General features: G+C 42.0%; 1 protein-coding gene across 1 annotated transcript; it reads right to left on the reverse strand.

The window, feature by feature from the left end:
- Positions 1-1,290: 1,290 nt before the first annotated feature.
- Positions 1,291-7,802, reverse strand: LOC101664315 (mitochondrial carrier homolog 2-like). The gene is given in 3 exon segments (XM_045291706.1): positions 1,291-1,521; positions 1,523-2,133; positions 7,730-7,802. Coding segments are annotated over 3 exon segments (915 nt in total).
- Between the last annotated feature and the right edge of the window lie 6,140 nt (positions 7,803-13,942).

Consider the following 13,942-nt stretch of genomic DNA (forward strand, 5'->3'; position numbering starts at 1 on the left):
AAACACAGTAACATCGATTTGTTGCACTCTTCATGTATTATATAGGGAATTGATAAGTGACTCTGATAGATTACTAGATATACTCTATATATACCACACTCACCACTGCCTCAAGACCCACCCACCTTTTTTCAGTGACACACACTTTCACATAAACAAACAAGTACTAGAAAATCTCTTGAAATTCCATCTTCTAATTCATCAAAAAACATTATACTTAGCCAGAAGACCACTTATAATTATAACATTGATTAAACCCTACTCTTGTGCTAATATATCCTATTCTCTGTACTTACCCATATATCAAGCATTCTTCATTTCCACACAACACTATTTACAGCTATCTGATTTTCTCCTCTAACCCAAAGATCCAGCACCACATGACCTCTACACAACCCTCAAACCTGCACACAATCTATATTTGAAGCAATATGCCACAAAAAAAATCATAAACTTCCATACTTAAGTAGCTTCCCAAGCCTGAGTAAGTAAGAGCTGTGTGGATTCGGACCATCCCTCTTTCAAAGATTTCTTTTTCCCACACGGGTGTGGCCTTGCCAGAGGTGGGGCACCGAGGGTGTGGAAGGATAAGATAAACCACTCAATGAAACAGAGCGTGTGGAAGACGAAGGGTGTGATAATGTAATGGAAGGACGGGCACAGACACAACTCTTGGAGAAGGGGACAGCGGCAGCTGTGGGGTTGGCTTCTCATACTTCATGTGAAAACAAGAACTTTTCGGGGGTGGGAGGGTGGAGGTGGGGAGAGGTCATTACCCTTCCCTTCCCTGGATATGTCTTCTGCAGGATGCAAGATGGAGTTCATTTCAGAGGGGCTCCCGGAAGCTGAGGCCTCCTGGGGTCAGGGTTGGCATGGAAAGGAACTGAACAGTCGCATCTGTAGCTTCTACAATTTTATCAAATTCTTCCTACTCCTTGGGATTCTATTCTTCATCTTGAAAAAGTTTAAAATGCAGACTAAAGTCACATGACAATCTTGCCCGTACCTTTAGGGAAATGAAGCTTTTTTCTCCTTCTCTGTTTAAGTTTAAAATGGTCTGAAGCAAAAAAGGGTCAGGCTTCCGAAAAAGTGGGGGGAAGGGGTTTTCAGTGGTGAATTCTGTCGTGCTGGGGAAGGGTGGAGAGAAAAAATCCAGACACCAAACACCTCCATTTTCCCAGATTAAATGATTATTAAAAAAGCATGCCATCCTGTGTAGAAATCAGCATTCTCTCCCATAATTATGTGTATCTGGGAATACAGAAAGGTCACTGTCCCTGCCCCACATCTTCAAATTAACATTCTCAGGTCACAACAGTAAGTCTTCCCAAAGGGGACCTTCCAGAAGAACAAGCTACTTCCTCGGCCCATATTTCCATCTTTCTGCAGCATGCACCAACAATCTATCCAAGATGTAAATATTGGGGAGTAGGGAGGGCATCCACCAGAAATCCCACAGTTGTTGACAGCCATCAGGTTAGAGACAAGCATGAAAAGATAGGTCAACATACTGACAAAAAAAGCCAGTGACAGCCTGGGAATAACTCATTTCACTCATGGTGGAAACTCCAGCAAAAAACCTTAGGATGCCCTCTTCTCGATAGATGGTCACTATGGAGTCGCCAAGTCCACAGTATTTGGATTCTCTGCTGATGAACTGTACCATTGACCTCAGAGTGATAACATTGAAGGGATGTGTGATGAGGGTAGCAGCAGAACGAGCCATCATCTCTCCAGTCGTCTCCTTAATAACTCGATCAAAGGAAGATGAGGCATCTTTCTGGACATTTCCAGAACTTATTTCCTCAGGCTTATCACAGTCCTGGTAATGCTGCAACACTTTACCGTGGATCACTGTTCCCAGGACCCCAGAGCACAGTCTGGGGGTTAGGCCTGTGAACAGCCCACACTTCCCGTCGATGCTGGCGATGTGTTGAGCATAACAAAAGAGACCAGGAAGCTGACATACTCGCCGCCCAAAAATATTCCGTCCAATTGTTGAAGGAAGAGGCTCATATCCCACCTGGATGAGCACCTTCATGTACATGAGCGGTTGGGACAGGACGGTGAGACCGGAGCCCAGGAGCACCTGACTAGCCACGTCCGCGATGATGGCACCCAGGGACGGATGGACTGACAGACCCACCAAGCGACAGAGCCGGCCTCCACTTCCATTTTTTTTTAGGTTTAGGTTGTGGGTTTTTTTTGTTTTTTTTTGTTTTGTTTTAATCATTTTATTGGGGGCTCGTACAACTCATCACAATCCATCCATCCATCCATTGTGTCAAGCACATTGTACATTTGTTGCCATAATCATTATCAAAACATTTGCTTTCTGCTTGAACCCTTGGTATCAGCTCCTCATTTTCCCCTTCCTTCCCCATTCTGCCCCCCATGAACCCTTGATAATTTATAAATTATTATTTTGTGATATCTTACACTGTACAACGTCTCCTTTCACCCACTTTTCCCCCAGGGAGGAGGTTATATGTACATCCTTGTATGTACATCCCTATATGTCCCCCCTGTCCTCCCCCACCCTCCCACCACCCTCTCAGTATTGCCACACTTAGCATTGGTTCTGAAGGGATCATCTGTCCTGGATTCCATGTTTTTCCAGATCCTATATGTATCAATTTACACCCTCTGATCTAGCCAGATTTGTAAGGTAAAACTGGGATCATATCACTGACAATATTTTTTATTCTTTGATGCCTGATACCTCATCCTTTTGACACCTCATGATATTTCATTATGTTCACAGTTCTTCCATGTGGGCTTTGTTGCTTCTGAGCTAGATGGCTACTTGTTTACCTTTAAGCCTTTTAAACCCTAGATGCTATATTTTTTGATAGCTGGACACCATCAGTTTTCTTCCCCACATTTGCTTATGCACCTGGGCCACTCCATTTTTATCTCAATGAAAACTGTCAAACACTATGAAACTACCTGGTTTTTGTTTGTTTGTTTGGTTGGTTGGTTGCTTACTTTGGTTTGCTTTTGGACTCTTTTGTGCATAGTTTACTTAGTGAATTTTTGTGAAGGATATCTTTTCTTTTTGAACACATTTTGGGTCACTTAGTCCACATATCCCACAATTCAATAGTTCAATCATCTCAAAAAGAGTTGTGCAATCATTACCACAATCCATTTCACAACAATGCCTTTCCCCTGAACATACACTCCTAACGATTAAATCCCCTTTAAAATGACTTTCAGTTCTAATGCTAAGTCCCTTCCCACATTTATCCTTGACTCCTCAAATCCTTTCAACCTCCCCACTTGCACCACCCACCCCAACCCTCAACCTGGATATCCCCCTGATGTAACTGATAAACCTTCACATCAGTTATTATCTCTAGGCATCCACTCCTTTGGTGCTCCACAATAAAGAACACAAACTAAATAAAGTGGGAAGGTAAAAAACAGAGTGAAATATAGTTAAAAATACAAACAGTGAGTAGGAAAAAGGCACTGCCATCGATATTTTTAAAGCCATGCAAGACACTTTGTTCCTGGAACCATCTGGAGATCTCTGCAGCTGGAACCGATTCTTATCAGGCCTGGAGGGAGGTCAGCTGACCACATTCCAAGTTGGAACCAGTATCATCTGGACAAAAATCTTTGTTTGAGAGCAGGGTGCATCTGGAATTTTGCCTGTGGATACAGGGGATCTGTCAGCTATTTCATCTCTGAGTACATAATATGCAGATGAATTTGGTGTGCAAAAGTTGAGCCAAAATTTTTAAAGTAGTTTTCTTGATATAATAGTCAAAATATTACACTTCCATTCTTAAATCACCTTTAGAAAAATTATATATATAATATATATATATATATATATATATATTATATATGAATAAGAGAGGGGAAACACTAGGACCGATTACATATATACATATATACATCATAATCGGTCCTAGTGTTTCCCCTCTCTTATTCATGGTTTGCTTTCCAAATCCCCTCACCCTCTCCATACCCCCCCACTTTCCACGTGCCCCATAAACCAATGCATAATTTATTGTCTATGCATCCACTCCTCCTGAGATTCAAACACCAGGAAACCCAATAGGAACAATAAAAGACAAATACAGCACAAAACAACAAGGAGAAAATAAAATGAACAAAATAATAATATAACAAAACAATAAATATGAAGAGTAAGGAGAAAAATTCAACATTTGAAACTCCAGAGAAGAAATTTCCATCGTGGAATGAGCAAGAAATAGTTGACCCTAGAGCAAAGATGGGGTAGATCCTGAGGTATACCAACTGAACATGTATCATATTATACCATGGTTTAATCCACTGTGATCACGTTGCCCATCATCTCAGGCTGATAATCAAGTTTCTCCAGCCCTCACCAGTGGGGAGAGGGCATCTGTCCAAGGCTTGATGTGACCAGATATTCTGCAGATAGATTTGGGCTTGCACTCTTCATTGAGGCTTCAGCATATGAGATATCCCCAATGTCAATTCCCATGCTTCTCCTTCGTAGGTGGATTCTGTTATCCTCCTTTTTGTATTTCCCCTGGTGTGATTCTTCCCTGTGGACTTAGTGGATGGCTTACATAGATGGCTGCTTGTTTTAATATAAGCCTTTAATACCTCAGAGCCTCTTCCAACAGATAGCAGAGCCCGACCAGCTTTCTTCACCACACTTTTCTCTAGCAACCTTCTCAATGATCATCTCTTCATGAGTGAAGACAAGTCTCCAGCAGGTCCAAGTTCAGGGAGCTTACTATTCTTGGATTGAGGTGAGAATTAAGTGGGATCCCAGAAAACCATACACTGTCTCTGGTTCACTTTGGTGGGCATATGGTGACAAACACAAAACAGTGAAACACAAACAAATCTCAGGGGGAAATAAAACTCAACCAAGAAACAAAAGTGAAAATCACTGTCAATCATTCCCCTGGGGAATAAGGCAACTGCATTGATAAAATCAACAATGTATTCAATGACAAAGAATTTCAGATACCGTTTATATGGGGAGGCTTTGTGAGTATTGCCCACCTTGCAATCTCTCTCTTTCTTTTTTCCTTTTTGTCGTGATGTACTTCCTGAGGGCTTGCCCACATAATGTCAGGGGATGCCTTGCCAGCCTCACTTTGGAGGCAGAGTTGAAGTTTGTATTTATGAGAATAAATGATTTCCTTGTGTGTACTGTTTTGGATTTTCCCCAAGATTTTATTTTTCCATTCCACAACATTAAAAACAAAAAAAGACATTAACATAAAATCACAAAAGCCAAATAGTTACCATAGTATAAAACAATAGCAGAGCACACCCTGCAGGTTCCCTGCCCAGGGCAATTTCTGTCTTTAGCTTCCAGTGTAGCTGGTGGCCCTTTCCTGCCCCAAGAAGTTCTCGATTTGGTCTGCAGATGGGAGATGTAAAGGCCAACCTCTCAGCAAGTTGCTCACAAATCCTCTGGCACTATTCGCTGCTGTGACTGCATGATTCTTTCTCAAATCCTTACCCTCAGCATGCTGGCCCTGGCTCAGGCAGAGTCTTCCCTAGAGAAGAGCCCATGGAGGTTGTGCCTAAGTTTCAGAGGAAGGCAGACCTACTCTGCTTATGAGCACAAGGTGGTCAAGCAGGTTCACCCGGACTCCTGGTCTACCATATGTTTGATTGAATCGCCTGCCAAGCGTCTCACCTGATGCGTTCCAACAAAACGCTCCACCATCACAGCCACGGACATCCATACTGCCATGTGCCTGCTGTGCCTGGAGAGCTGGCCTAACACTCCATGGCCAAGGGCACCATGGCCATCGACCACCACACCAGCTCCAAGTAAATTCCCTAAAAACTCACACCTCTCTAAACCCAAAGACCCTTTTTACAGCCTTACAATGTAATCATTTCCATGATGAGATATGCTGTAGGCAGCCGATGATTTTGAAGTTTCTTTACTGGTATGTGTGGTCTTTCCATATAAACAGATTTTTTTTTCTGGAAACACTCTAGCTCTTTGCTAGACCTGGGCACTTCCCTGACCTGAAGGTCTTGAGACTGCATCTTTCCATATTTTTGTGGTTCAGTGCCATGGAGTGAGTTCTGACCCATACTGACGCTATGCACAAAAGAATTGTACAATGTCTGGTCCTGTCCCACCATCACAATTGTCCCTGTGCTTGAGCTCATTGTTGCAACCACTGTGTCAGTTCATCTCCTTAGCCTTCGCCCTCCTTCACTGCCACTCTGCTTTCCAAAGAATGATGTCCTTCTTCAGGGACTTGTCTCCCAGGACAACATGTCCAAATTATGTAAGATAAAGTCTCCCCATCCTTGACTTCAGGGAGCAAGATGCTCCTCATTCTTCTTCCATGTCTTTGTTGGATATTAAACTTTCACATGCGTATGATGCCTTTAAAAGTTCCAAGCATTGGGGCTGGAGTACCTTTGCCCTCGAGTATCATCCTTGCTTTTAAAATACCTTCAAGAAGTCTTAGGCAGTAGATTTACCCAATGCAATGTGTCCTTTGGTCTCTTCACTGCTGCTTCCATGAACATTGATTGTAGTTCCAAGCAAGGTAAAAATCTAGACAGCATCAACCTTTTCTCCATTTATCATGGTGTTACCGGTTGTTACACTTGTGAAGATTTGGGTCTTCTTCACATTGAGTACATCAATACTGAAGGCTATGTATGCTGATACATACAAAGGCTTGCTGATACATACAAAGGCTTGCTGATCTTTATCAGGAAGTGCTTCAGGGCCTTACTTTTAACCACCAAAGTTGTGTCATATCACAGGATTTTAACAAGTCTGACCCAATTCTGTTGAGTTATTGTTTTTCATATCATCCTGGTTCCCGAAGGATTTACTTAGCATACAGGTTGTATAAGTATGTTAAGAGGGTACAACCTTGACACACATGTTTCATGATTTAAATGCATGAGATATTCCCTTGTTCTCTTTTAACTGTTGTCTCTTGATCCATATAGTGTCCACAAGATCACAATGAAGTTTCCTAGAATTATCATTTTCCCAAGGGTATCCAGAGAGTGTTATGATCCACCCAGTTGAATGCTTTTATGTAATCAACAAAAGACAAGTAAACATCTTTCTGATATTCTCTATTTCGAGCTAAGATCAATCTGACATCGGTAGTGGTGTCTCTTGCTCTGATTCCTCTTCTGAATCCAGCTTGAATGTCTGGCAGCACCTTGTCAATGTATTGCTGCAACTTTTGTTGAATGATCTTTGGCATAATTTTACTTGAATGTGATATCAACAATGTTGCTATATAGTTTCACAATCTGCCATATTATAGTCTGTTTATTTTGCATTCTAAAATCCTCAAGGAAGAAGCATATCCTGAATCCCGAGGGTGTTGGATTGAGCAGACACTGCAGTTACCTGGGTCAGAAGCTTTCCTTCTGCTTTCTGATGTCCATCCTGTGTCTAACTGTGCGGTGGAAAGTGAGTAATGTGAATAGAAATTTCTCTAAATCTTTTTGAGGATCTCCTGGTGGGTGTGGATAGGTGTGTGGTGGGAGGGGGGTGCCAGCACCCCCCACTAATCACGGGTTTGATTTGGACAGATCAATGATACTATACACAAGTCAGGATTTTTTTTTTGGAGCTGATTGATCAGCAGGACCAATGAGGACCCATGCAGAACCTTGGACCTCAATATCCAGAGTCTGTTAAGGCACGAGTCCTCAGCTATTGTTTGTCTGGAATGGCTTCCCACTGTACTATTGCCACTATTCTCACCCTTGTTCATGGCAGCTGTTGATGGGAGCCACAGTGAGACAGTGATGTCCATGGTGGTGTCCTTGCCCTTCATCTTGCTCCTCCTGGAGGACCTGAAGTCATGGAAGCCTTACTGGGACATCTTCAGGGCTACACTAAACAGTCTTGATATCCTCCTTGCTTAGAATATTAAGTGCTGGATTTACAGGCAGAAATTGACACCAACTTCTTTAACCTGTGTTCTGGAGTTCAGTCTAGCAGCTCTGTGTTGTCATCAGAGTTGCCAGAGGCTGCCAAGCCCTGGACTGAGACTCAAAATGGAGATTATTTCCTATCAGGGGAGCAGCATCAGCCCTTGGCCATCATTGAGGTACTCAGATACCTGTGTTTTGAAAGAGCCACCCCGTATGAATTCATCCCTTTACCTGGCCAAGAGAATCCATGTACTCACATCCCAAATTTCTGGGATCATCCTGAAATTCAGGGTGTATGAGAAGGGGGATGGAATGAAGAAGCTACTTGATCAATTTGCCTCTCAGCTGGGCCATCTGCATCAGCTCCGCTATCTCATCATGGAATCTGTCCACTGACTCGAGGAAAATTGCTGCTCAGATTCTTGCAGAATCCCTTGTATACGCTCAGCATAACAGAGTGCGAGCTTTGGGGCTCTGACTTGAATACCTGTCTTCATGTCACAACACCAGACACCTTTGATCCCTGGATTTGATTGGTCTTTCCATGGTTGCCTTAAGTCAGGCCTTCCTCCCACTTCAGGGCCTTAATCACCCTGATCCACTTCAACTTAATTCCCTGTAGCAATTATGGGACTCTCAGTCCGGGGCCTTGCAGCCTGCTCCAAGCCTCTGTTTAAAGCCCAGAACCCTGGTGTTGTGTGGAAACCCAACGTCCATGATGGTCTTGAAGGTCCTGCTGCACCATGCTGTCACAGGATGCAGGTTCTCCGTTAAGGTGCTCTCTGTATTTCAGGATTGCTATGTGGGTCTTGAAGGTTCTCTGATCGAGGCATCTTGGAGAGGTCATGAGGGCACTGAGACTGACCTGATGTCTAACAGGCCCCATTCAATATTCTGTGTTCTGAGTCCTTGTTACAGAGAGTGTCATATGATCATCATCCAGATGGACAGGTGACAAGATAACTCTCTCCTTTGCCCTGTGTTCTCCAACCTAACTTCTGACCCTGAACTTCAATCCCATTTGGCAGATGTTTCCTAAATTAGCGAGGTTTCATTAAGTTTATGAATTAGGTCATGTTTGCTGTGATTAAGATGGATGATGAAGGTGAGGCTTAGAGCATGACTCTGGTTCCCAGCCTGACTGAAGTCAAAGGTTTACTTGCTTCACATCTCATTCCTACTAGGGATCAGAGGAGAGAGAAGCTAGCAGGCAAAGGGACTGCTGACCACCATCAAGATACAGCAGACAAGAGCACAGGATGTGTTTGTAAAGCAAAGCCCCTGCCCTTGGAACATTCTGTAACTAGGCTTCATGGATGCCAAGATGAATAGGATCCCCTAGGAATGTAGGTGCTCCAGATTTTGAAAAGTGAAAAGGAACTTCCCCTACCACCATCCAAGTTAGAACCCCATTGCTACAACCATACCCTCGATTTCCTTTTCCCACCTCCTCAGCCCTTTTAAAATCCATCCACTCCTGCTATTTCTTTCTCTGGTGGTTGTCCTACATAACTGAAGCATGTTATCTTTTGCTTGGCATGGGTGTTTTCCAATGTCTATTCAGAATCTGTGAAGATCTGCTCTACCCAGTAGAAATGGGTATCCAGAGAGGGGGTACAGGTCACCCTCTTTATATTTCCCATATCACCATGTTTGAAGCTTCTCTTTGCATACCTTTCCCACCAGTGATGCCTGATTGGCTGTGTCATCTTGGTTGGACAGTGCTTCTCAGTGCTTAGACAGCTATATCATGATGTTAGTTTGGTAACCCCAGTGGAGTAGGGAATTTAGCCCTAGTGGTGCTGTGACAGACATGTTCGACAGCTAAGGACATGGTCTGTGGGCTACTCCTTCTTGTTACTTCACTGGGAAGGACAATGATAGGTTTATAACCTGAGAAACAATTAAAGGGGTGGCTATCTAGGGTGCTGAATGCACTCCATGAGAGTGATCTGCTTGAGGTAGTGTAAAACGTTATATCTTGGACTCCAAACCAAAAGACAGTGCTTGCACACAAGTCTGCATGGCATAGTTTCAATGACATTCCAGAAGTACATTCACCAAGCTCTACTCAGCATAAAGGGGGTGTAATAATTCGGAGATGTTGTTCATCCTCTATCTTACTGTCTTTGCAGTTGATCTCTGGCATGCTTTCTGTTATGCATACCTTATTTTCCTGTGGTGGGTCTTTTCTGTGTCAACTTGGATGGACCATGATACTCAGTAGATTGGCAATTGTGCCACCTTGTAAATTTGAAGCTCCAGCTACGTGAAAGCTTATTTGTAGGTCTGTAACCTCAAATTACTCCAGCAAAGAAAGATGAGACTGCTCCCATTGAGATTTATAGCATTGGAAGTTTTACAGAGGAGGTCTTCTCAGGCCTACATGGTAGATGTGATGGAATATAGAGTTCATAAAAGGGTGTTTAGTTTCTCTTATATATTATGAATATTGTTTTCCATTTGTATAATAGTCCACCATGTGTGAGCTTATGTGATAAACCATGTCACAAGTGTAGGTTGGAGTACCCAACCCTTGATCCCTTTACCACCCTGATTTTTAGAGGAGTTATTGAGTCAGTTCTAACTCATTGCAAGTCTATGTTGTAGCATGCAGTTGAATCAGAGCAGAAACAAAGACACGGACACGGGGAATGTGGTTTAATATTAATGACGGGCTAACACCTCTGGCTGGATGTCGCGCTGATGGCCGCCCTGCAAAGTCTTTTATTTTCTCTGCTACCTAGGGCTTGGGTTAGTAAGCATGCATGCACTTCCTCAAAGCACACAAGGAACGAGAGAGCAGACTAGTCACTAGGTTCTCACAACAAACTGCCTTCAGGAAACTCAAAGCATTATTCCTGGAGGAGTGCAGTGCCCTCAGTCAGTTCCTGCTCCCAGACCTGCATCCAAGCCCTCTGAAGCCCAGGTTCCTAGACCCCGTCGTTTGTGAGGGGCAGCTTGTGTCCATGAAAACAGTCCACTGCCTTAAGCCTCTGTTATCTCTTTCGGGGCCAACACTATGTAGACCAAAAAGGGACATAATCAGTCCTATGCCATCCTTACAATGTGCTGATGCTTGAGCCCATTTTTGCAGCCCCTGTGTCAGTCCAACTCACTGAGGGGCTTCCTTTATTATTCACTGCCCCCTAATTTCCCTAACATAATGTCATTCTTTAGGGACTGGTATCTCCTGACAACATATGCAAAGTATATTAGACAAAGTCTTGCCATCTTTGCCTTTAAGGAGAACTCTGGACATGGGTTCATAAGCACATGTGCACTTCCTCAAAGTACACAAGGAACAAGGGTGTAGACTAAGCACTAAATTCTCATAACAAACTGTCTTATCAGGAAACTCAAGGTGCTAGTCCTTGAGAAGGATTTGTTTTCTCTTTGGGCAGTCCATGGTATTTTCAATGTTTTCTGCCATTACTACATTCTAACACTTTGATTCTTCTTCAGTCTTCCTTTCTATACACTGAAGAATGTACAACTTTCACATTCATTTTTCACAGGCAATTGAAAATGCTGTCTGTACATTTGTTTAATTTCCTATTCTCAATTGTGTTTTAAATATATTACCATGTGCTAAATCAATGACACTATAAACATAAGTATCATATGCTACAAGGAGATGACTGATAAAGTTCTCTGCCACAAAACAACAAAAATGTGTGTGAGGTGAACCAGAGGTGAATAGAAAACGCAGTTAGGGGTGGATGTGGGTTTCGCACTTAGCCCTAGCTCAATCTAAGAACAATTAGTTCTTATGACATGGCCCTGATCAATATGTGCCCTTTTGAAGGAACCACAGATGATATGGGTGCTACAGCAAAGTGTGGTGAAGAAATTAGATGGTATGTGGCTATTGGAAATAACAGTGTCTGGGGCCGTAAGGCTTGTTTTTAAACAAACAAATGTTACATCTAAGTGTAATGTCAACTAAGCCCACATAGAAGAAGAACACCAGCATGCACGATCCAAGGATTGTCCATAATAACATAGAAAACTGATGGAGAAAATGGTATTAGAGCTTAACTTTTTAAACTCTGATTTGCAGAAGGCTATGGATGACACTTGAAGACCAAAATACATTTGTAGGATCTACATATGGAATAAGCTTCTGGTGATTTCTCTCTGACCATAATTAGGGAAGGGAATAACCTGGCTATCAGACAGAGTATTATAGAGATGATTGTAGTGGATTGAAATAAAAATCTGACTTGAATAGTTAAAAACTTGTCATTTGATCTTGTTTTTAATACTTTATGGATTTGTTTTTCAAATTGAGTTTTGTCTTTGTTGTTGTTGTTATTGTTGGCAGTCTTCTTGACTCTGTTACGAATCTTTGTATATATATTTGGCATATAGAACCCAGCGTGGGTGACTCTATAGAAACTATAACTACATTAAGGGTTCATAGTGGGAGACAATGGGAGGTTGATATCAAGACATATTGTCAGAGCCCGCCGACGAGTCGAACAGTCCTGAAAGGGGGAGTGAGGATTAAGGAAAGAAAGAGAGACAGAAAGAATTGGGAGGGCAACAGTAAATACTGAAGCCCAGAGTTTATTCTACATCTTCCTTTTATACATGCAGAAACAACCCGGGGCTATATTTTCTCATTGTTAAGCAAGCACATTGGATACACATCAACAACTCTATGTTTTTCCAAACCAAGCATCCTTGAGAAAATTAACCATCCTGATTTCCCAGAACTTGCATACTTCCTTGTTCTTTTCCTTAGTCTCAATGTCAAGCCGCAGAAGCAAGCAGCAGATACTGACACCTGAGTTGATATCTTCTCAGCTGTTTCAAGGCTGAATCTTAATGGCCTTCAACAAAATATAAGAAAAAAGCAAATGTTTGAAACTGATAGATAGTCATTTCCATGACATGATACAACTATTGAATATGATGTCTGAATTATGTCTCAAAATGATTTGAAGAAAAATAAAGAAAAAGAAAATTCCAAGGCTCCTGCGGGCACACTTTAAGATCCTCAAGCTAACATCTTTGCTTTTCAACACTTTCAAGTGGTCTTTTGAAGCGGATTTATCCAATGCCATGGTTCACTTGATCTCTTGACTTCTGCTTCCATGGGCACTTATTGTGCACTCAAGCAAGATGAAATTATTAACAATCCCAATATGTTCTAAATTTCTCATTATGCTACTTATTGGTCCAGTCACCTAAAAATTTATCTTTCTACCCACCCAAATGGGGAGAGAATGAATTTTTGCTTTCGAAAGCCTTACATGTGTAGTATTTATCCCTTTTTTAATGAGCATATGTAACAGAAGGCATGCAAGTCTACTTTTGGGATGAATTGGGTGCATTTTGAAGATATGGACTGACTTGCTCTATTCAATAAAAACAGGGCAAACAGATTTGGATGTACTGTTCACCCTCTCTTTCACACCTCAGTCCCTATTAAGGGGCCTCATTGTGTTTAATATCTTACCTATATGCAGAAGTTCATTCTCTGTATCAGTTTGCTGGGATCATAATTCTCAGGAGTGTAGCAATTATGTAATGATGTCGGTTTTGAAGTCTGGTCGAGTAGTAGGCTCAGTTGGTCTATTAACCAAGAGTTGGAGGCTTCAAATTCACCAGATCTCAAATTGAGGAAGATGAGAAAGTTCTTCCCATAAAGACATATTTTACTGTTTACCAAAGTACCTGATACTTCCCCTTGAGGGGATTTGGAATGGTCCATATGTACTTTATAGGAGTGGACCCATAAAGAATTACAGTCTTAGGAACCCTCATGGGCATTTCTGCCCTGCCCTAAATAGTTGCTAGTAGTCTGCTCTGACTCAATGTCTGTGAGAATTTTTTTTCTCTGTCTTCTTGTACATTCCTGGATCATCTTTAGTTGTTTATTTAAAAAAATATTTTATTGGGGGCTTGTACAATTCTTATCACAATCCATACATACATCCATTGTGTCAAGCTCATATGTACATTTGTTACCCTCATCATTCTGAAACTATTGGCCTTCTACTTTAGCCCTTAATATCAGTTGCTCATTTTC

This window comes from Echinops telfairi, unplaced genomic scaffold, assembly GCF_000313985.2.
Source record: "Echinops telfairi isolate 266 unplaced genomic scaffold, ASM31398v2 ScPeMD7_74;HRSCAF=306, whole genome shotgun sequence".
Lineage (NCBI taxonomy): Eukaryota > Metazoa > Chordata > Mammalia > Afrosoricida > Tenrecidae > Echinops > Echinops telfairi.